At 41.1% G+C, this 23,963-nt stretch overlaps 2 protein-coding genes across 9 annotated transcripts in view; both read right to left on the bottom strand.

Moving 5' to 3' along the window:
• Positions 1-209: 209 nt before the first annotated feature.
• Positions 210-8,445, bottom strand: ubp1 (upstream binding protein 1). 4 transcript variants are annotated; one of them, XM_033974864.2, is made up of 17 exons: positions 7,607-7,937; positions 6,930-7,303; positions 5,219-5,370; positions 5,026-5,102; positions 4,857-4,962; positions 4,673-4,779; positions 4,434-4,586; positions 4,243-4,353; positions 3,948-4,055; positions 3,534-3,640; positions 3,405-3,459; positions 3,172-3,280; positions 3,008-3,098; positions 2,818-2,936; positions 2,562-2,704; positions 2,391-2,442; positions 210-2,272 (listed from the first exon to the last, which is right to left on the bottom strand). In XM_033974864.2, the coding sequence occupies exons 2-17, from the start codon at positions 7,043-7,045 to the stop codon at positions 2,235-2,237; spliced, it is 1,644 nt and encodes a 547-aa protein (XP_033830755.1). In that variant the 5' UTR covers positions 7,046-7,303; positions 7,607-7,937; the 3' UTR covers positions 210-2,234. The 4 variants fall into 4 exon arrangements, with proteins under 4 accessions (XP_033830755.1, XP_055081438.1, XP_033830758.1 ...); XM_055225463.1 differs by having other exon boundaries at positions 3,172-3,265; positions 7,607-7,848; XM_033974867.2 differs by lacking the exons at positions 6,930-7,303; positions 7,607-7,937 and adding an exon at positions 8,157-8,445.
• Positions 8,446-9,056: 611 nt separating this feature from the next.
• The window catches only part of clasp2 (cytoplasmic linker associated protein 2), a 37,330-nt gene continuing 22,423 nt past the window's right edge, over positions 9,057-23,963 (bottom strand). Inside the window, exons 19-44 of one of the 5 annotated variants that reach the window (XM_055225469.1) lie at positions 23,141-23,242; positions 22,965-22,991; positions 22,029-22,055; positions 20,955-21,128; positions 20,645-20,692; positions 19,582-19,689; positions 18,994-19,056; positions 18,497-18,603; positions 18,359-18,382; positions 17,747-17,902; positions 16,973-17,064; positions 16,827-16,890; positions 16,273-16,332; positions 16,042-16,044; positions 15,509-15,672; positions 15,280-15,358; positions 14,050-14,193; positions 13,836-13,979; positions 13,403-13,509; positions 12,761-12,893; positions 11,894-12,083; positions 11,595-11,788; positions 11,370-11,498; positions 10,600-10,806; positions 10,402-10,518; positions 9,057-10,296 (exon numbers count right to left, since the gene is read on the bottom strand). In XM_055225469.1, coding sequence (XP_055081444.1) covers positions 10,219-10,296; positions 10,402-10,518; positions 10,600-10,806; positions 11,370-11,498; positions 11,595-11,788; positions 11,894-12,083; positions 12,761-12,893; positions 13,403-13,509; positions 13,836-13,979; positions 14,050-14,193; positions 15,280-15,358; positions 15,509-15,672; positions 16,042-16,044; positions 16,273-16,332; positions 16,827-16,890; positions 16,973-17,064; positions 17,747-17,902; positions 18,359-18,382; positions 18,497-18,603; positions 18,994-19,056; positions 19,582-19,689; positions 20,645-20,692; positions 20,955-21,128; positions 22,029-22,055; positions 22,965-22,991; positions 23,141-23,242 — 2,741 coding nt within the window. In that variant the 3' untranslated portion in view covers positions 9,057-10,218. The remainder of the gene's footprint in view (positions 10,297-10,401; positions 10,519-10,599; positions 10,807-11,369; positions 11,499-11,594; positions 11,789-11,893; positions 12,084-12,760; positions 12,894-13,402; positions 13,510-13,835; positions 13,980-14,049; positions 14,194-15,279; positions 15,359-15,508; positions 15,673-16,041; positions 16,045-16,272; positions 16,333-16,826; positions 16,891-16,972; positions 17,065-17,746; positions 17,903-18,358; positions 18,383-18,496; positions 18,604-18,993; positions 19,057-19,581; positions 19,690-20,644; positions 20,693-20,954; positions 21,129-22,028; positions 22,056-22,964; positions 22,992-23,140; positions 23,243-23,963) is intronic. The other 4 variants (XM_055225465.1, XM_055225467.1, XM_055225466.1 and 1 more) reach the window with 4 other exon arrangements.

Raw genomic sequence — 23,963 nt, forward strand, 5'->3', positions numbered from 1 at the left:
TTTTTTGTTTTAAGCTCTACTACGTTTAACCAAGGCTGCTTAATTAACATTTTCATTGCAATAGATATACTTGAATTAAATTACAACTGAATAGATTTCACCATACAAAGATTTTACAAATTTACCCTATAACTGGCAACTTGTTAACTTTTACTTACAAAAAAAAAAAAAAAAAAAAATACACACGTTATAGAAAGGAGACTCAGAGGAAAGTTATGTAGTCATTTATTCCCAGCACATGGTTGTATACATGTCCAGCATACGATACTGTGCACATGAGAAGCTTTGACATTAGGCTGTACATGAACAGTGGTCAACTCTCTTGCTCACTCTCACACAGACACAGACTATGATCAGGCCGTCAGGGACTACAGCTGCTGCTCAAGAGGTTTTTCATAGATTTTCTTATCTGAATTGACTTGAACTGACTTTGTGAACATTAACATTGTAAACACCACAGAGCTACAATGCTGGCTCGTGTGAAATGAGACCAAAACTCCACATTCGTTTAGTTTTCAGAGCCAGAGGCAGGTACAAAGGTGCGTGGTGGTAAAAACTACAGACTACACACCGAGCTAGTTCTGTGTTTTCAGTGCAGGCTTGGTCTCTTAACATTTGGAACATACAGAGGGTTCACAACTGACCCCAGAAACAATTGACCCCCTTCCTCTCTTTTAACATATTCCACATGCTCTTTTCTAAACAAGCTAACACGTTATCATACACCAGGTAATATGACAACTACAGACAAGCCTTCTTTGCAAAAAAACAAAACAAAATAAAATGATACACATGCAAGCAAACATTCGGACACTTGAGACGTGCAGTTCACGCACAAACGCACCCTGTGCAACTCAACTTTGTCAGACGCTGTACCAAAAAAGGAAAAAGGGGGTTGGCTAAATAAAAGACTTCCATGACTCATCTGAGGTCAAATTATGAATGTAATAGCAATAAAAACATATCCATGCTCTGTTAACTTATAAAACAGGAGTAGAGCAACTTGAGTAAATCAGGCAAAAGTAAGTCATGTCTTTTCCAATGTATTTCCAGTAGTTTATTGAAAAATATGCTAAGCACCCAAGATCAGAGCTGTCCTGCAATCTAACAGTTGTGCAAGACATTAGGATCGGCCATTGCTGTTCTTGGATAAATACCTATTAAAATCGAAAACCCATTTGGTCCACATAAAAGTAGGTTCTTGTATAGTTATTCTTTGTTTTTGTACATTTGTGGCTTAGTACCCTTTAAGGTAGTCAAGCAAAGGCGGCATAGGAGTCCTGTACCAGCTGTATGTATGTGGGGGGGCGGTTTCTGATTGTGCGAATTAAATAAACAAAATAATGCTGACATGAAGGAAAAGCCAGTATGGCACCAGAAACAAGTGAAATGAAAGCGACATAAATAGCTACATACACATAAATACTCAACTAAAATAGTAAAAGCGTAAGCTGAAAAAGACATACCATTACAAGAAATATAGTTGTCAAAGTAGCACGTGGGGTAAGGCTGGGGTACTAAAAAAAAAATCACATAATATTTCATTATGTGAAATCTACATGAAATTAGTTAATTTGAAAAATAAATGTTGAGGATATAACACAAAAATGACAACTTCAACAAATTTGTTGAAGGGTCAATTTGTCAGGGGTAACCAACATTTCGATTTGTAAGAGTTTGTTTTAAGACAACCCCTCGAGAATGTTTAGCAAGCAGAGTTAAGATGTACGATAACTCAGAAAAGCAAGTTAGTATGCTCCGTTTTGCATGCTGTTTTGCTGTACAAATATCAAATACTGGCCTAGTGCTGGTTGTGTGCGTTGTGCAGGAAGGGCAACGAGCAATAAGGAAACTGCTTTCTTTCTACATATAACAACCCTCTCCTCCCTCACCTGGAGCCTCTCATCTCCCTTTTTTCACACAAGACAATATAAAAAAGAAAACATAAAATAAAATACATCAAGCAGTATCTTTCCCCCTATACCCTAAGCCTCTCCTCTTTAACTAAATCCTTCTGTTAATAGTGTTTTCAATATGAAACAATGGACACTCCCATGTCAGATTCTAACATTTTACATGGCTTTAAGTCAGTCCCTGCTTTCAGTCAAGCACCCAGTTAAAAAGGGAGGAGGGAGGGGTGTGAAGGGAGAGTAGAGGCGCACAGAAGGGTACAAAGAGGTTCTTCTCCTCCAAGACAAAGGATGGAGTATTAGAGATGCCATTTGTCCCAAGCACTACTTCAGGATGAGATGGAGTCCTTCACCAGTTTCATCTGAAATGGACAGCAAGCAAGTCTATTACTAAACATTAATCACAAATCTATATATATATATATATATATATATATATATATATATACACACACATACACCAAGTATATACAAACTTACCTTTGACAGTGCTGATCAAAAAACAGCTCTCATCTGTCAAGTTGTAAACCATCTAAAATGGACAGGGATGAAGATGAATAAGTTATGATGAGCAAAACTGTCTTTTATTAAACAATGATTTTCCTGTTAGACTACAAGTCCTTCATAGGGTTTAATGAGAGTGGCCATTACCTGGTCACTGAGCAGGATGTGTATGCCTGTGGGGCCCTGTCGGTACACATGGTGAATTCTTTCCAGTGGAAGGCTGCACACGCCTGCCATCTTGCGGATAAGTTCAGCTGCTGTCAACTCCTCTAAGTACAAAGCATGATACACTGCAAAGATCAGACGCAGAATATGATTAAATAAAATATCTGTTGTTTTCATTGACCTTTTATGCCATATTTAAGTTTGTTGCCAATGTACATGAAGCCTCATTAATTATTACCATGCAAACTAGAGGGGACACTGTGTTCTCCATTCTCATTACTACTATGTCTTTCCAGCAGGGGGCTCTCACGAGGCGACTCCTGACAGACATACACTGTCAGCCTAGGTCGCACAGATCTGCAAAAAGACATGTGTTTAGTGAATATTGGCCCTTGATCACACAAACAAACTAAATGTTGTAAACACACCTTGATTTAAGTGCATTAAAAAGTCTGATGCCATCTGCTGGACCACAAATCTGGACTAGGTCATCGCGAGTTAGCTTCAACAAATCAGAACCTACAAAAATAAACATGCTTCAGTTTACTTTATTCGTTTAAAGAAAAGATTATCGCAGAGGTGTAAACTGTACCTGAGAAGTGAGAAAAGAGTCTGGTATAAGAGTTGAAACGGTTCTTCAAAAGCCATTTCTGGGCATCCTGTATTGAGGCAGTGGGGCTCAACTGCTGCAGGAAAGCACACTGTCAGTGACCCGGAACAAAAAAAAAAACAAAAAACATGTGACACATTTGAACCAATAGTAGTAATAGTACTTATTTACAGATGTTAGAATGTACAGAAAATCATTGACATTTTAACACAAACCTCTGAATTGCCGTAGCTGCCTGGGTCTGCCTGGTGATTAGGAGAGGACGACTCACTAAAGGGGAACAAGTTAAATAATGGGAACGTAAATATTCAGTAATGTGGTGACGGTGAATACAAACAAGCTACCTGTCAGGTATGGAGGATGTTGTGTAAGTGGACAGAGGTGTGGAGGCAAAGGAGGGAGTAGCTGCCTGATTGGTGCTGACATAAGCGTTGTCTGGCCACGGGGAACACTGAAAAGGGAAGCCGTTTGATCATGTCAAAAACTAGTAGAGACCTATGAAAATGAGCTTTACTACATCTTAAAATGTGTTTGAAGTTGTTTTTTTTAATGTCTCATTTTGATATTCTTTTTTTGTTTGGCAAACTAAAACGTATGCCATTGTTGAAGATTGATTCATTGCTGAATCTCTGCACTATTACTTGATGGGGAAAAACAAGAATCATTTGAACTGAAAGCACTTGGAGAAAACCAGGTGGTTTAAAAAAAAAAAATCATATTAGATTTAAATAACTGTAGGAAAAGAAATAAGAGCTTACACTGCCTCTTTTGGCCAAGGAGTCGCCACAGTCAGCGGGAAGTGTCCGTTTACTGGACTTTTTCAGCTCATGATCGCCTGCATCCTCTATGATGGGCTCAAGCCTCGTCTACACAGACACAGCAAAAAAAAAACAAAAGTCAACCAATCACTAATAGATCAATTGAAGACAACATTCTGGTAACATATCAGAGCAACACTAAATGAAGATGGCAAATAAATTACATGCATGGGCAAAACCCAGTCTCCAGATTGATGTATTAATTGTTTTAGACACAAATCCACTGAAAACTTACCTCTGAAAGGATAGTGGTATCATAAGAAGGCTGGTATTTCTCCTTCTCTTGCGCAGTTCGTTTCTCCATTTTTTCCCTGTCCGTTTTTTGTTTACGGTCTGCACCCTTTGGCTAAACCACCAAAAACATTTATATATGAGTTAATGAAAAATGGCAACATCAGTAATAGTAGTCATTTAAAACAAGTGAACCTTAAAGACTTTGATTTGGCAGGAGGCTGAGTGGAGGTGCTCTGTGTACTCTCCACTGTCTCCTTGTGTGAACGTGTCGATCTGGATCCGAAAGGGGACGCCCTTCTCGCCACCATGTTTCCTGGGAGTGAACTCTGTGCTGATACAGTGTACCTGCAAGAGTCAAAAGTGCACAGTTACAGTATGAGCCAGTAATGCAAGACTGACCGACAAAAGCTGTAGATAAAATGGGCCTCTACCTGCACAAAAACAGAGGTCCTTTTGTTCAAGTCCCAGAGGAACTCGGCTGCGTTGAGCTGAGAGGGGTGAGTCTTTGGCTCCACGATGCCCACCGACATGGGGATATCTGCACCATACAAACAGACAAAGTTGATGTTTTGATCAATTAAGTTTGTGTGAACATCTTTCAACAAGAAACTTTACCAATGTCAAGGAGCCGGTCGCCAGGACGATTCCACTTCCAGCCCTCCAGCTGCTGGTGCTCCGTGTACTGCAGCCGCCGATCATGAAACACCACTCGTACAGTGCTCTGCAAAGAAAAACCATTAGCACACCATCCCCTCGCCTGGCAAAACCATCACTAGAGACTCACCTTCACCAGTTTGTTGTTAAGCTCAGGTAACTCCCCGGGGTTTCTGTTGTCCAACATACGCACCTCATAAGACTGACCTGTGAGGAAAAGTGTTTGATCAGAATTTTATTTTTCCAAAATCAAGCAGCCCTACATTAAACATAATGGTTGCAAAGGTGTATTTTAGGGTCCATCTATTGCAGACAACACTCACCTTGGTTCAAGTATGTGAGTGTCTCGTCATGCAGCTTGACAGCTGGAGAGGTGGCGGCGCACAGCACATATTGGAATGGGGGATTTTTGGTCTCACTTTCAGGAGGAAGGCTGGAGTCCTCCTGCTTGAAGATGGGCAGCGCCAGCACATCACTGGGGAGCAGTCAAAACAGTGAGGAGAGAGAGACAGACAGTTGGGAGGAAAAAATGTGAGCATCACCTCCATGAATGCTCAATCAGCATCTGTTTCATCATGACTGGTTTTGGCAATGATCTACAAAATGTTTTAATATAATGTTGGTTGTGTTCAAATTATTTACGTCTCAAAACGTGAGAGAGCCACAATTAACATTACATTGTTGAAGGTGATCTATTTTAGTGAGCATCTCAACTGACTAACGAGTGCTGTATAATACATGTGTGAGGCCAGTGCAGGATAAATGATCACGTATTATCTCACATTTGGCAGTCGCACTAGACAAACCGGCCATCCTCAGCTCACCCTGCCAAGTGCAGGAGTGTCACTGGGTACACATTAGAAGAGGTGTGTGATCCTGTTTGGATGACATCTAAATTAAATGCATTTTTTTTTATCATAAACTTTCTGCCAGCCATTCAAACCACAATCAAACTAACACCACAATGACAATTATTAGACAATCATCTCTTACTCGTAGTAGATATCTTTAAATTACATTTTTCATCATTTCCTGTCAAGTGTACCCATATCATGGCATCCTAGGTATGGCTGCTTGTATCTATCTGAACGTGGAAATCATCTGCTTCCTGAAACATGACGAGGCTGTTGCAAACAAACTGAGACATTCTGTTCCTACCAGCTGCTGAATCCAACCATGTACCCACCCAGATAGTGTGGCACTGACACTGGTGACCCTAAAGCCTCACACTCCATTTTCACAAATACATGCATGCACGCACACACGCACCCACGCACACATCACTCCAGTATTAGTAAATTGTACTCACATTAAAGTACATGCTTCTTACATCACAAACACAAATGTGTTAAAGGCAAGTCGAAGAGGAGTTAGACATCTACATACCACTTTACAGCACAAACAATACAGTGTTTCCTTGTATCATTTTGTTTAAATTATAGGATTAAGAAGTACTACCACAGTATTCAGTCGCACATAATTAAGGAATGGATGTATGACATTAGCTAGGCGAACAACAGGATATGGGCTGACAAAAGGACATTTCTTGCTTATAAGACAGACACCCATGACATTTTACCACAAGACCTATAGTAGATAGGTCAAATACATGTGTATAGACTTGGCAACTACTCAAGTTCATGGGTTTAATCACGTTAGATAAACAAGCTTTTTGTATTGTTTACACAGGCATCCTTGTGCATTAGCTCGTTGGTTTCTTATTTACTGGGAAACATACATTATTGTGTTGCATGAAAAGCCGTAGAACTGTATGCAGTCTTTTGTTCCCTGACACCAGACCCAAAGGTCTTTTCTGTTCACTCTTCTGTGTTATCTGGGAATGCTGTACTGGAGCGATACTATCTCAAACCACATTTTTCATCAATGTTTTCTCAAGAAGCTGTGTCCCTGCCCAGGACACACAGCAAAACAAAGGCTGACCCACAAACGATGCTGTAATAATAATGCCAGACATGTGTGTGCTTTTTTTCTGGATAACTAAAAGACGCCGATGTCGGGGTGGCCATCTCTAACCTCATGCTGTAGGCTCCAGCTCCCAGCTCCTGTCCGATCCCGGACAGACTGGCATCAAAGTCGTGCACAAGCCCCGACTCGATGGTGGCGTCCTCCATCTTCAGCACCCAGGTCATGGGCCCCAGCTCTTTGTCGTCGGCTTCTACTTGTAGGGCCGCCAGCTTGCCTCAGGTATGAGATGTCGCCAAAGAAGGAAGTGGCTCTGCAGCTTTCAGGGAGACGCTGTGGGAGGAAAGCTACGCAGCTAACCCGTTAGCTGCTCCTGCACAGGCTGGACAGGGGAAACTGTGCACTTTGCTTAACGCCATATCTCCAATAAGGGGAACTTTTGGACTTCTGACATTCAAGACGCGGTTCCCCAACTGGTAGAAAGTCTGGAAATAACCATAAGTAAGAATTCACTCAGCAACAATTGTTAGTCGTGACTGAAGATGAGCTGATGCTAATGTTATCTAAGTGCTAGCTAGCATACAAAGACAACATGCAGGTTATCGCAAGTACACAGCCGCCCGCATTTCTCACACTGAGCCGTGAGGAGCGATGTTAGCTCAACAAAATACAACAGACAGGAATTGTGTGGTTAGATGTGTAGCTGTCATCTACAGTGAATCCACGCAGTGTCCACGACTGTTGCTATCGATGTAGCTATGCGGCTAACTAGCACCAACTTCACTTGCTTTGAATCCGCGGTGATGTCCGCTTAGGTGCAGCTTCCTTCTGTCGCTCCGTGAACCATCTCCATCTGCTCTCCTCTTCTCATCGCGACACTGCGACCGCCATAAAGCCTTAGCTCACAAAGACGACATCCTTCATCCGCCCAAATAGCACAAAACCAGCATCAACATGGCCTCCTGTAATTCACACGGACGGTCTGTGAAGCCTGCGGCTGCCACCACCACCAAGCCTCAGGAAGGACGCCAGGAGCTCGGCCAATCACAGCGCGCCCCTTATGCCAAGCTCGACATTTTTAGCCAATCAGCGGCCTTCGAGCTTCCGTCATTGTGTTCAACAGTCTACCTCCCAGAAAATACACAAAATCTTATCAACAAACTCAGTTACTAACACAAACACTTCTACTTCACTTAAGCTGGTAATGGTGGTCCCTATTACAACATTTGTCAAGACCTTACATAAACAGGTGCTGCGCTGGTACATGTGTTACTGCCAGTTATGAGATATCGAGTCCAAGGAAACTCTTAACTTTACATAACTGATAACCGTACATACCCAGTGTAGCTACTGTCTCCATATTTTTCTGCGGAAGGACGGAAATGTTCCGTGTAAGGTTGCCAGAACAACATCTTGTGTCCCACAACAGCTGTGCCTCACGCCGCAGTCCAGTGGAGTCGACCCAAACCGGTGCCAAGAAGCTCCAGACCCACTAAAAACATCATTATTGCCATTTTGACTTCAACAACGGGAGTATATTGTGCAAGACGTGTCCACTACACTCTGGTCAATGATTATCTTGCATTTCTCGGACCCTGAACTGCTCCCTCTCTCTGCGTGTTTTCCAAGCTCTTTGCGCACACGCGCTATTTTGGCCCACTAGACCCGCCTCATGACTTCATTACCACCGCATGCCCCTTTTGACATTTCAATACATACAAACTGACTCCACAGATACATGGTGTGTTTATTACATTTGCAGCCAGCATTGGCAATCAAATACTGCATATCTGATTGTTTTGGGACTCAACCACCTAGAGGAATATTAGTGCAGTGGGTCTTCAGGCTGTCTCTTGTACAAAGTGTATCTGGGACTATCTTCAGCTGCAGCTAAATTTAAAGCCCAGTCAACAGATGCATACATGAAATTTAGCACCTGGATCTGAAATAACTGTTGCATAAGGTGAAAATGTTATTTTTTACCCAACTGCCCTCCTTTCCAACAGGTCCATCCCCCATTTCATGGTTTACTTGAGAGCGCTCAGCAGTCTACACCATAGGGCAGGTCAGACTATATTAAGCAAGTAGTCTATCAAAGCTTTGAGCAAAACAAAATTGACCCCCCTCAACTTTCCCTCCTGGAAATTCAACTGACTTCTGGAGAGTAAGGGGTGAATGCATTTCAAATCTCTTAATACCTATGATCATGCAAATATTGTAAAAATTATCCATCTTGCCTTGTTGTCTGTACAAGTTCTTAGTTTATTGTAAGCATTGCTTTGTAAATACACAGAAGAAACACAACAGTAAAAACTAGAATGTTACAAGGAAAGGAGAGAAAGGATGACGATGACAGTGAGCTTCAGAGCTGTAAATGATACGTTTCTACAAATAAAGCGCGAGAGACAACGGCACACGCATCAGAATGAAAAATAAAAGCAAGAATGGGAATAGGTGCACATACACTCCCCAAGAGACAAAATGAGTGACACTGTTATTGGATATTCCTTTTCAATATCATATATAGATACATATCTGTTTTGTGATAAGCCATGTCTTGACAAACTTCATGTAATAAGCTGCATGCACCCATTTTTTTTTTCAAATCTTGCCAAAAAATGGACAGACTTGATGAGCTGGGAGTAACGGGGGACCACATATTATTCTGAAAAGGGCACTGTTCACAATAATTTAATCCTGCCATAGTTTTCAACATTATACATAAAAAAAAAAAAAAAAAAAAAAAGATTTTGTCTCATGCATAGCCAAGCACATAATGTCTACCGTCGCCCATGTACTGTAAATGCTATGAGCAGGCATGAACCAATGTCACTGTGTTACTGCTATGAAGAACTGGTCGTACCGTTTAGGCTCATCAGCACCTTTGAAAAATAAAAAAAACTGTTTTGAGTGTATGCTAAGAGACAAGATTCTAAAACTGCTGCAGTGGAACCTCAGTGTTAAAATAATCCAACTATGATGCAATGTGAATTTACATTCTGGTCTACCTGGCCCCACATATGCATTGTTCAAGAAACAAACAAATCCAACACTGAGTTGTTTCAGCCCACCACTCTTCAGATGAAAGATAACCATGCACCGCTTCCTGTTGACATTGTAGCGGGCTGAAGAAGATGCTCTTGAAAATCAGAAAGGCAGAGAAGACATACATTTCTTTAAGGAAAGGAAAGACAAAGGCTTTTTACTCCAAAACTTTCAGTCTTTGAAATCAGGAGAGATCCTCGGCTCCCACTCTGTGATAGGAAATGTATTTGGACTGGATGTACCTACAGAGCATGGTGGATGAAGCAGTTTGCTCAGTCTGTGTGAGGAAATAATATTCATGTTTGGTGGGCAGAGATGCAGTTCTGTGATTGCCCTGCGGAGGATGCTGTGTCACCTATAGGCCTTCTGACGTGGGTTCACTGCCGCTGGAGCCAGACTGAGCGCGTTTGATGTAGAGATTCAACAACTTCAGCTGAAAACAGTTAACAGAAACATTACTGAAGAGTCATATCTACACTGACCATCAAGGAAAATAGCTCATGTAACAACTGCAGTACTTCAGCTTAACGGACCATACCTTGCTGCTGGAGAGTTGACTTAGGTGAGGTTTGAGGTCCTCACCGATCACTGCATAAATTGCCACCAAGCAGAACACACATGCTTTCCTTACGCTGCTCTCAGAGTTGTCATAACCCTATTTGATCAGATGTAACCAGTTAAACAATGAAGAAATTACACATGATATATGGCCTCAGTTAAAAGAATTACACGTCACCTGTATGAGTCCTGGCACTATCTCTGGCAGCACTGATATCAGGCCCTCCCTAGGAATCCTTTCGACTACCTTGGTCTGCATCTTGATGGCAGCTAAATTGATGGGGTAGTCAGCAGATTGAATTATGGGACACAACACCTTGATACATTGGTCTGGACTAATGGACTGAGCCAACATCGCTGCTGTCTCTTCTGCGGCCTTCACCACCTACAAACACACACAGTATTGATCTGTATCAGTATCAAACAGCGCTTCATTTAAAAAGTCATTTAAAGACATATTTATTGACCTTATTCTGTTCCATCCACTACTGTTGAAAATGCTACTAAACCACGGTTTCTTTGTGATGCTACTTCCAGTTAAGCGGGAATTCCATTCAATTCTATGGAGAATTTGGGAAAAGTTTTGCAGCTACTCTGATATAAAGTAGGTTGGTTGTGTAAAATGTTCATTGTTCATGTGCACCAACAAGTCAACACTGCACGATTCTCTGCAAGCTTGAAAAAGCAGCTTTGTAGTCAGTATAGAACGGATACAAAATAATACAACCCCAAAGATGGTAGTAGTGGGATCCACGGCAACTTCTTTTACTCTAGTTGTACAATGTTGAATTTGATCATCTTTAAACCTTTTTGTGTCTCTAGTCAAATTATTTCTAATATTCTAGTTAGATTGGTTTGATTAATTTTCATTTAAACTGTTTTAAATTAGCAACACTAGAATTTCTCCAGTGTGGGACAAATGAAGGTCCTCTTATCTTAAAACTTTACCTCCTTGTGTGGGTCTTTGTGTGCCTCCAGGGCTTTCATAATGGTGAGCTCTGCATAGTTTTTGAACCTCCAGGGCTGCTTGTTGAGAATCTCGCTCAGAACTCGTAGAGCTAGTGTTCGTATCAAATGCTAAAAGGAGACACAAGAAGCGGAAAGAGAAGGAAAGGTGAATAGTTTCATTTGGCATCACAGCCTAGACACTGTTGTTAGGGGGGACTCGTTTACCTCTCTATCACCCATAGTCTCAAGCAGAAGCAGCAGGATGGTTTTGAAATGTTCGTCCCAAACCTGCAGTGTATTGTCACGAATGAGCTTCAGCAGTTCACATAGTGCCGCTTTTCTCTCCTCTATCCGCTCATTGTGATTCGAAAGCTCTTTCAACAGCTCTGCAACTAGTTCAGACTGATCCAAACTGCTCTCTGTAAAAAAAGAACAATAATAATGTAATTTAGACACATTATATTAGTAGTTTCTTAAAGATGTAAACAACGGTGGGGGGCATTTGAGGAGTTCAGGGAGTGTACCATCTGTGAGTAGCTCAGAGTCATCCAGGCTGGTATGTTTGCGGCTGTGCTTTATCGGGGAGTCAGAGAAGTGTTCACGTCCCCCTCTTGGGCTCGATGAAAGCAGAGGAGTGTTAAGGAGAGACGTTTTGTTGTCCAGGGCCATGCGTCCTCCTTCCACTGCATCAGATGCTCTGCAGTCACCACTGCCCTAAAATCACCCGATGTTACAATAGATAAATGGGTGCTGCAGTTACATATCAACAGTCAAAGTATGTATAATTTCAATTGAACATACTTATGATTGAAGCTACAATTTACAAGAAAATGCCTGATTTAGTAATGCTGAGTGGTTCCTTAATGTAAAGCTCTTTGAAGATGGAAAAGCGCTATATAAAAATATGACCAATGTGACCATCAGTCTCAAACAGTTAATACAGAGAAATTTTGAACACATTTTGTTCAGCTGTTTATGAGACTACTAGTAATATGGTACTAGTTTGCTCCATCAGGTGAACTCCAACTGACAGAGTGAGGACATGTAGATGGCTTAAATTTCAAATGCTTCTCATGGGGAAAATGTCAAAAGGTTACATCTCTGTACTATAGTGCACCATGTCCTTAAAAGGGGCTCAGGGTGATGGGAGGCACTGCAACAGGACCTGACACGAGGCCCAAGACCATAAATTTGGACTGTTGGACTCTTAAGGCAAAGAAATGGGGAACTAGTTTTAAAAAACTGAATATTTCAGATACCATCCAGATGTTGATTGTCTGTTGACTAATTGGATAAAGGGTAATCCAAGTCCCATTCTTTAGTGAGCCAAATTAAATACTTGCATTTTATGTCATATAGTCTCAGAAAAGTAAAGCTTTTTTAAAACTTACTTCATCTCGCTGAACAGGATCATTCATGTCTTCTTGGCTGCGAACACTAAAGTTCTGAATTGCTTCAGTAACCCCTCTCAGTGAGCTGTAGATGTCCTCAGAGTTCATATTTTCGGTGTCATAGTCAAATGCACTAAACACAAAAAGAGCACATCCTTGGTCATTTCTTTTTCATGTTATTTATTAAAGAAGACATATTGTGCTTGAGCCTGCTCTATCATTATAATCTATGACACCCATGGATCATTATGTTATAATTTCGTCATTTTAAATCACAATATTCATCTAAAGCAAAGTAATGTAAAAAAAAATAAGTCAGCTGACTTCTGCCTTAGAAGGGAGCTGACATCACCATAAATATCACCATATCAAAGAGCTGTGAAGTTGCACATCACGCTAGCGAGCAGCAGATTTTTTTCATTTGTACCAAAATGACTAGGTGACACTGCCAAATGCTATGTGTATCACAGGCAGTGAGTGTATGTCAGTGGCGGTGAAAACAGTTAAACATTGCTCAAACATGCACACATCACTCCAAACACAACTTTGAGAGAAGGGAAAACAACTGTAACATGGGTCAAATCTCTGAAAAGTCGATTTTGCAGAATAGTCTGCTTTAAGTGAGGACCTAAAGCAAAGTACCTTGGTGAAGGGGTGTTTTGGGAGGTGTTTGTGGGCGATGTGACCGGACTAGACCAACTGGCCGGAGATCTGGGTGTATGGCGAGTCAGGGGGCTGCCAATTTGTGCCTGAAAGGAAAGAAAATCCAAGATATTACTGACTGCTCCATTTGTCCTAGTTTTAATGGTGAAAACACATTTTTGTTAAGCTTCCCCTCAGAGAAAGCTGTAGTTTATCATGGAGTAGACATGACCTGAAAATCCTTTGTATTTAGCTGGTCCGTAAACAAATTTTTTAAGGGGTTAATGAAGACTTCAAAAAGAAAAAAAAATCTATAACCAAACCAATGTATTACTGTGATATCTTATGCCTTATTAAGAGTCAATTACTTTATGACACCACAGTCTCTTTATTGCACGATATACACTTCCCCTCTGTCTTGTATAGTTTTTACCTGTGCTGCATTGCCGGTGTTCTTTAGATGATTATGGAGCAGTTTTGTGGCTCCGTCCTGAAACGTTTTGGGCAGAGCGGCCAGCAGCTTGGTGAACTCAGGGGTATTGAGCTGGAACAGGGCAATCAGCACTGCCTGAGCGGCCTGAACACACAAGAGACATTATGTTAAGTTTTCAATCAAAGAGGAAAACGTCTCCTAGGTTTGGACTTACCTTTCGGACTTCTGCGCTCTTGGGGTCAGTGGTCCAGGTAATGAGCCTGGACACAGCCAGCCTCGTCTCACTGGAGTTCACAAAGTCAGGAGCTTCCATCTGTAATGTCAGCGTCTCTATGTACTTCAGAATAGCCACCTTAACCTGTAACCAAGCATGTAATAGGACATCAGGGTGAGCTCTCTATAACAGCCCTAATAATGACCCGTAAACAAACACATGAAATATGTCTGGTCCACACAGCCAAATGTGCATCTGTCACATGGATGGAACAATAAAAGACTGCACAGAGTTCATGCTTAGCAAAAGTCAATTACTGATCAGAAGCAAAAGACATGAGAAATGAGAGCAAAATAACCAATGATTGCACACGGACAAAGCAGGCTCCAAAACTCCACAGATGACTCCTGAACTGTACATTTCCTTCAGTTAACGGTTTTGATGTTTGACTACAAAGACCCCTCTGAGTGTTCTCCAAATCACTGAGATGCATTGTGCCACCGGGGCACAAAATTGCTCCCCCCGGAGCGCACTGACCTGGGAGGACTGGCTCCAGGCTGCGGCCTGCTCGTCTAGAGAGCAGGCGTGGCGCCGCGCTCTGGGGGGAAACAATTTTACCCTGGCCCCTCCCCTGCCACGCCCGCAACACGAGCTCTGCCCAGGCTTCAGAGAGAGAGAGGAGAAGCACTGTGTCAATCAATCAACGCCAAGATAGACAGACCTATGGCCAAATGCAACTGTCAGGGGGTAGGTGCAGCCAGGTTAAAGGGAATTAAAAGGGTTAAATGGGATGTAGGCTTAAAATTTAAGTTTGTTTTATCAGTAAAAAAGAAAAAAAGACATTGTCAAGACAATAACAAAATATTTATGTGCAGAAAGTGTTGATTGCCATTAATAAATAACCAAGGACAGTAAACATATTGTGCTCAGTGAAATTAATACATAAGTTCAATGGGACAAGAGGGAGGAAGCTAAATGGTGTAATAAAGGGTGTGACAGGGAAGATCATTCTAGCAAACGTGACCAGGACAAAGATGGAGGACATGAAGAGAAAGCAAAGAATTAAAGAGGACAGCCCGAGGTCATAGCAGCGTCTAACCAATCACAGCCCAGGAGTCAGGGAGTGGGGTTTTGGGGCTCAGCAGCAACAGCACCAAGTTAGTTTGAGCAGTTTCCATAGTAACCAAATACAGCCATCTCTGCTTCTGTAAATGTAAAAGTAGATTTTACCTTGAGGTTTGGAGTCTGCGTCTGGTCCACAGTGAACCGCATGAGTATAGTAAACTGGAGATCATTGGGAAAACACTCTCTGGAAAAAATAATATTTCACATCAACACAAATCTGAAAATATCCACCTACATCTACAATAGCAGATATCTACATAACAAAATACAAATAAATATTGACAACTGGCAACCTATTCTGAAGCAGTTATTTCATCACACATCACAAACTAACCGTGTGACATCTAGTGCCCTTTGAACTTTGGCCTGTACAGAGCCGAGGAGGTCAGCCCCCATCTTCTTGAGCAGCTGAGTGAGTAGGACAAAGAGCCAGTCCTGCAGGTCATCTTTATGCACCTGGATGAAATCTACCAGAGTCTCCAGGAACATACTGAAAACCTGAACACGTAAAACACACTGGGTGTTAGAGGCCGCAGATTCACCACAGCTCAACACACACGGCACACGGACACACCAGGCACTGCAGCTGATCAAGTGAACAAGCGGTTAGTGGTTATTGACTCATTTTCAACAGCAACCAATACCGTCAAACCCAGTCACCAAAAATGTATCTGTGATTACTTGCAATGAATTAGAGCATAACAAAATGTCTGACTTTTTAATGTCATACAGTAATATTAATTAAAAGATAATGTCAATTCAAGCACGAAATCAGGTTAGTATGTAAGTGTTAAGCAGCTGATTGGTAACTTGTTATTAATTGATTACTAAACAGTTTTTGATGAAACAAATTGAGGCCAAACTTACTCTCTAGAGAGAGTTCCAAAGTTGGGTTGCATGGAGAAGAGAGAGACATGACCGTTAGCTTTCTCACACTGTAAAAGTCAAATCTGTAGTCCTGAAATCTGATGTTCAAGTGTAAGATGTAACCTTAAAGTAGACACTACATTTGAAATGATAAAATCTATGTATCACAAGAACACAATGCTGCGGGGCATAGGGAGGAATGCACTGATGGTCCACCATGAGATGAAATACCTTGAAGGACGCCGAGCTTATACCGGATTCTGCCGTGCCGTACGCCCTGCCGGAGTCTCGCTGAAAGTCATCAAATCGTCAAAGAAAGAAAAAACGAACAAAGAAAACGAGGCTCACGCACCTTACGACGGATGTGAGGCAACGGTGCTCAAACAGTGTTAGAAAAGACGAACCGCAGCTTGTTAGTTTCAGTTAGGAGCCAGCCCAAACGTGCGTGTGTGTATATTTGTGTACATTTCTCTGTGAGGCTAGTGTCGCCTGAACGGAAGCGAGCGTCGAAGAGTGGACGGTGAGTCCCAGAGATCAGCGAGAGGTAAGATCGCTCAGCGTGACATGCCGTTAGAAACAGGACTGTCTGCATGCCTGAATTATGGTTCATATCTGAGCAGGTCCTTTTGTGTTCCTCTTGGTTGTGGTGTGTTTTTTGTTTTGGCAGAATCCGGTAAAGTGAAGAGGAGTGAATGAACATGTGAAGTGACCTCCACAAGGGAAAGAGATTATGGAATAATAAATGTAAATGCGTGCATCAGACAGTACGTTGCATGCAGCCATACCTTGCTATGAGGGTCAGCAAACATCCTAGTGAAAATTTCACATAGTCTCTTCAACTCCACCCGACTGTCAAGATAAATATGGGGTTAAATGAAGACAAGTTAGATTAGCAACAAAGGAAGAAAATGTCTGTTAGTCTGTGGCCCACCTGAGGGTGCGCTGGTTTTTGAGCAGAGCTTGTAAACCCAAAAGACCCTCCTTTCTCTCAGACCAGTTAGCGCTAGCACATCGGTTCAGCACCTGAGAAAAACATGAGAATCATGGGTTTGGACAAAGGGGTCAATGACTGGATTTTGTGTGTTTTAAATGTACTGTTATTACCAGGTAGGGGTTGGTGATTGAACTTTATTTGAGGCTGAGATTCATTCATGTCAAATTGTTAATGATAAGTTTTTTAAAAAATCAACCCTCAAAGCATGGAGGTTTGGAAAAATATTAATATTTTTATGTTACATGGCACTGAATATAAGTCTGTCCGATGTATGTTCATTAAATCAATATTAAAAGGCATTTTTGAAAGTCATTTTATTTAGAAGTACTAAAATGTAACTGAGAAGAGATCAATCAATATCAGAAAAAAATTGTGATATATATATATATATTTATTTATTTTTTTTTACCATTTTTTGCTTAAGTGTACTGTCAAGGCAAACTATCATTATCATTGAGTTTCAAATGACATCACAAAATTCTATAGGCAAATAATATTTAATACAGCTAAAATGAATACTGTTAAAATGTAGGTTTCTGTCATAATACAGGGAGGGTCTAGGGTCTAGTCAATAACAGAAATGGTCAGGTTCAAATTACCTTTAGGATATGTCATGTCAAAATATAATGTAATCAATAGAGAAAACGGTCTCTTGCCCCCATCTGAATGTCAACAATATTTCACTGTAGTAGCACACTGAAAGTCCCTCACCTCTGCCACGTCCTCAGTCTGTCTCATATATGTGGGGATCGCTCCTCCGTTCCTGGAGCTGTACGAGCGCTCAGAGCAGGCACTTGACGCGTCGCTGTTTGCATCATCGTCAGAATACATGCTGTAGTTCTCATATCGCCTTCTCGCTGGCTTCTTCTGCAGGAGGTCAACAGAATGAAGGTGTTTATATGACAGTTATAAAAGGTTGAGTTCACGTGATGGACTATGAGTATGGTTTAAAATTAAGGTGGAGGGCCTGATTTGTGGTTAATATCGCTGAGCCTAGCCACATTGAAATACTGTTGTTTTATATGGCAGTATTTCAACCACAGGTACAATTACTATTAGCAGAAAGATACCACTAAAATCACGTTTAAAGTTTGTGAACCTAATCCCAAACAAAAATGACAACAGAATACCTGCAGAGTGGCTTGCTCTTTCAAAACAGTGAATTTTAGCTAATTTGGTACTGCCCTCCATCTGAAATTATGAAATCAAATTCTACAATGTCGTGAACACAACCTATAGATTATTATAGAAAGGTGAAGACTAGAGACATGCAGTAACAGAAGACACAAAGCACACAGGTATGAGGCGGGAGAATAGGCTGACCTTGGATCGCATGTCTCCCAACAGCTGACAGCGTTAAACAGAGGTAGAAGTGAGGGTTAATTTTCAAACACACAACTCCACACTCACTCTGGTTACTAAATTAAACTAAATATTTTGTTACATCGTGCTTGTCAATACCAGTGCATCCGCAAGGGCCTCTTCCACATCGGAGCCAGTGTTCAAGACCCGCATAGCGCTGACTGAAGACGAGAGGCGGCTGGACTGGCTGATCCCAAACCCTGAGCCTATATCAAGAGAAACAAATATTACACCCCAATCCAGACACGTATTCAACTATTTCTCATGAGCCTTTGGTGCAAGTCAATGAGATGACCTGTTAGATGCAACTGAGGACATAGAATGAGGTAAAACTGGAGTAGGAAACTGGTGCTCCATGGACACGAACCAAAGCTAAATATTAAAGAATAAAGCAAAAATGGTAAAACTGATAGAATGGCTGCAACTCAATGTGTGGAACCATGCATTTCCACTAGAAGGCGTCCTGGAGCAAAAAAAACAAATAACCATAAAGCAAATGGGGAGAGACATGTTGACAAAAGATGCATGAGACGAAAAAGAAATAAAAAGAACGTGGGTGGGTAAAGTACGGAGAAGGATGGTAAATCAGCCTTCACCTGCTGCCCCGAAAGCGTCAGGTGTGTGGAGAGCCCCAGTGGAGCGAGAGTAACTTCGTGTAGCTGCAACCAAGATTAAAACACACACACGCAGTTTTAGCAATTGCACACATGCACAAGAGAAAAACAAGGAAGAACTGTAGATTAAATCAGAGGCTTGAGAGAAACATTTTAATAAAGTTTTTAACATTTTTTAAACTCAAACACAGAGGCCTGTTACCCCAAATTAAAACAAAACCAGCTTCTAGATGCAGGCATCAGAGAGAAATGAGGAAGTAAATATTGATAGGACAAAAAAAATTATAAAATGAAATATCAAAGCATTTTAACAAAAAACAAGTGAAAATGACTGCGTTGAAGCCCAAAAAATTCACTATTTTAATTTTACTTGACATATTTACATTACAAATCTACAAATTGCTGCTCTGCGATTGATATCTGTTCTGTGCAGAAATCTTTTTAGCTGCTGGTAGTTTGCGCTTTAGAGTGATTTTCAGTGATTTCCTCCAGCCTAATGAAAAACACATCTTTCTGACCCTGATTTTAATGTGGATCCCTGCTTGAGACGTGTCCACTCCAACTACTCACCCAGAGGTGTGAAGGAGCGTACTGGGCTGGTGTCCCGACTGCTCTCCCTGCTGGCATCTCTGCTGCAACCCTGACTCATACTGGGCCGTGGGATACGGCTTCCCCGAGCTAATGCCACACAGGAAAAGAGGGGCGGGCACACAGAGTCGAGGCCGCAAGGAAAGGAGGAAAAAACGAAAGTAAGAGAACACACATAGACAAAACGAGACAAAGTCGGCGGACGACAGCAGAGACTCAGACGAATGAATAAAGACAAGACAAAAGAACAAGGACGAAAAACTGACAGTGAAGCACAGGGCTCCTGGTCCAAGTGGGTGAAAATGGCATTAATGATGATGGAATTAATTTAGAACATACATACATACTTTTTCTTGGAATAGTGTTCATTTAAAAAGGCGTTTTGTATAATAAGCTCAAAATAACTAGCCAATAGCTTCACTAACCAACAATCTCATATTTAGAGGGTCTGTGGCAAGATTTGTATCTCTAGAGATCATAATTAATCTGCACCCAGAAGGACACCTAAGCCCTGGCAAACATATTAACATACATATATAGAAATTCATGCAATCAACATTTTGCACAAGAGCCAGACAAAACAGGAGAAAGTATCTTCATGAAATCGTGAGATCATGAATCAGTGAGGGACAGGGATCAAGGATTGGCATTTTTAACAGAGACATCACAATCAACGCTTGTTCATTGCTCCATTTGTCAGTGCCAGCATCTTCCTAGCCAATCAGTGTTAATCACACAGCCCCCCCATACCACCACAGCCAAGATGAAGCTTAGCTGTTCCCGCTAACAGTTTCATTCAAAGGCCATGGAGTACAGGTTTGCACAGAGATAGAGAAGGGTTGGACAGTGCTGCTGATCATTGGCACCCATGTCCGCAGCCAACAGCCACGGAAACACAAGAGACTGGTTCAATGAGGCAGTGAGTTTATGGTGAGATTAAATGTCAGGATGGTGTTAGAATGACATTATGAAGACATATTTAGGTTTTATTATAGTTGTTATTAGATGGATTGGTGGGACTGTGATTTTCAGGATGGAGTCTTACCTCCTCTGCTGGCCCCGTTGTAGATGGAGCTACTAAGGCTGGAGGGAGCTACAGGGAAGGAACAGGATACACCACAACAACACAGGGAGAGAAGGGAGAAAGAGGTGAGATCTTCCTACCTTCAACATAAAGACATTTGTGCTAATCCTAAGTATGTCAAATATCAGGGGTTCTCAAAATATGGTAAAGTAAGCCCTTTATGTTAAATATTTTATAGGCAGTCGATTTTTAGTTTGTGGTGACTGCATTGCATCAGCAAACCATCACTCTGTCAGGATAATACTTGAATGTTTTGTGAGTATTTTCTTACCAACAGAAAGACGTGTGGGTGAGGAGTCCCGGGAACAGCCCTGACTGCGTGGGATCCTGCTGCGTCTGTGTCCATCTGCGGTGCTTCCCCCCAGGACCCTGTGCGCCCCAGAGCTCATGGTGCTGAGGGTCGTGGTGGTCAGGACACGGCCAGGAGAGCCACTCCGACTGCCCGCTATAGTTAGACAGTAAAGACGTTTTAAGAAAGGCTAGAAATATGGAGTTACAGTTCATTAAAACAATTGGAAAAACTGAGGAGAGTTGAAACCACGGTGACAAATCTTTGTTGTGACAACAATGCTATAACTATAAGGCAAAGAGTTTAAAAGAGAGGATACTACAAAGAAAAAAAAAATTCAATCCAATTTTTCATGAAATGTAAACTGGCAGCTGTGCTCCATGACAGTCTTTAGGATACCTGGATCTGGCACATGTCAAGCCTTATTTTAGACTGACTCACTGGTCTAGTAGTCTAGGCTACAGCACATACGCTAGGCTCTGTGTCGGGGGAACAATTCTGGCTCTGAAAATTGACCTAGTCTCTTCCCGCTCTTCCCCCCCTTTTCATCTTTACATCTGTCTTATCAAATACAGTCTTTAGGAAAATATTTTTTTTATTCATAAAAAAAATTATAATAACAGCCAAAAGCAAACTACAAAAGAGAAAGAAAATAATAAACTAATAGATCTATTGTAGTAGCTACAAAATTGAGCATGAAGAGATTGCACCTACACTACAAACCAGTGACACAACACAGAAGCCATCTAAAGCAATGTAACAGAGTGTTGCAATAAGCCAATAAATTACATATTTGTACCAATTCTTTGATATTTCTGAATATTTTTGTTGCATCTAAATATTTTAAGTACCAATGAAAAGCGAAAAAAATAAAAAAAACAATAAAAACTCAATGAGCAGAAACTGCCACATTCTGAGAGCCCCACTGTGCTCCAACCAAAAATAAGGAGTGTTACATTAAGTGACCTTTTTGTGCACATCTAGAAAGGAGAGAACACCAGGGCAGAGAAAGTATACACCATAAAAAGCGGGTAAATCTTAGCATTTTAATCTTACCACCAACAGGGTTAGCCGACTGAGATCCTGAGCCATAAAGCACATGGGATGAACGAGGGAAGCAGAGCCCAGGGAAGGAACAGCAGATTAAACCAATATATTAAAACCATTATGTGCACAAAAAGCACCATGAAGCACAGAACAATGTGATCGAGTCTTAAACTACAAATGAGGGCATAATGTTCATTAGTTTCAGCTGCAAAAATTATGAGACATCAAACAAACTACACCAGCTGTGATGATAAAGCAGTGCATGTGCGGACACCTGTCACAGAACGTATGGAGTGGGGCTAAAGCAACTAATCAGAATAAACTTGATTAATAGAGAACACGTTTGTATTAGGACTACGAGTTACTAATTTGATTTTCAGTTGAGGAGAGGGTCTACTATTCACACAGACGTCCGAACAGTACACAAAGAATGTGCATGTGCTTTCCGGTTTAAACAAATAAAGTGATAATAAACATCCTTCTATTAAGAGCACATTACCACAGTCAAATGAAGCTTGTGCATATGAATATAGAAAAAAAAAATGAAATAAACAAAATCTTACTTTGCAAAGAGAAACTGTTATCTGCAGTCCTTAAGAATAAAAGTAAATACATAATAAATTGACTGACTGAGCTGTTCTATGTAACAAGCTCTTCAATTTTAATAATATTTACAGGTAAAAAAACAAACAAAAAAACACTCCTCACCATCTTATTTCAGTCACATTTGTAAGATCTAAACTAAGATGCAGATCCAATGTTCAGATTAAGTTCAAATCAGAGCCAGGCTAAAGCTGTGGGAAACAGTTAAGTAATGTGACACAGCATGCAAGGTTACAACACACTCCCACACCCGTTTAAAAATACTGTAATCAAAATGGCAGCGATAGCAGGTGGGCCCCCAATCCCACTGTGAACACAGAGATACACACACAGACAAAATACCTGGTGTGCAATCGGATTCGTCCGAACCTAAAGGCACAAAAATATTTACATGGAGCTTATTGTCACCTCCTGGGCAACAAATGATCAAACTCCAACAAACGTGCCAGTACACACCCCCCCCCCTATGTGTCACACACCTGTTTTTCATGCATTTGATGAGACAGCAGAAGACTTACGTTGGGACTGTGACACCATCTTAGAGCGGCTTCGTCCTCGCGAGTCCACTTGGCTGGACATACTGCCCGCTGTGGACAGGGGCTGCTTGGTGCGAACGCGTCCTAAAATGTCCAGATAAGAATATTAATGACACAAAACAGTTTAAAGTTTTTCAAACCTTACTCATGCTAACCCAGCCAGTAGTTGAAACAAATTTTATGTTTTAGCCCCAGAAATTACAACTAAAAAGCAGCTGGTTTCCTTCACAATGTTGTTCATTTAGACCAGGGGTCGGCAACCCGCGGCTCGGGAGCCGTATACGGCTCTTTCATCCTTATACTGCGGCTCCGCGTGGCTTGGGAAAATAAATTGTAAGTATATAATTGAAGTGTATTTTATTTGTGTTAGTTCTTTTTTAAATTGTAGTTGCAAATTGGAAGATTATTGTGATCTTGAAACATTAAAATAAAATAATATTTTATTATTTTTTGCTGCTCAAAATAAGCGTCACACTTGCGGAAGCCAGTATATCCGCCAAGCCCAAAGACAACTAACTAACAGGATGACGGCTCATGGTATTTTTTGTTTGTTACATGGATAATTTAAGTTCAGGTATTTAATTAATTTTAATGAATCACTACAGTTGATTATACAAAACGTAAAGGTAAAACAAAAATATGTACAATGTTATCTTCATTTTATATGGCAAAAAGTACTTGTGGTTCCCAGTGGTTTCTTTTCTGTGGAAACTGGGCCCAAATGGCTATTTTGGTGTTAAAGGTTGCCAACCCCTGATTTAAACAAAGGCACCTTAATATACAGTATGCACTCAGGGATGGCATT

Source organism: Periophthalmus magnuspinnatus, chromosome 11 (genome assembly GCF_009829125.3).
Source record: "Periophthalmus magnuspinnatus isolate fPerMag1 chromosome 11, fPerMag1.2.pri, whole genome shotgun sequence".
NCBI classification, from domain to species: Eukaryota; Metazoa; Chordata; class Actinopteri; order Gobiiformes; family Gobiidae; genus Periophthalmus; species Periophthalmus magnuspinnatus.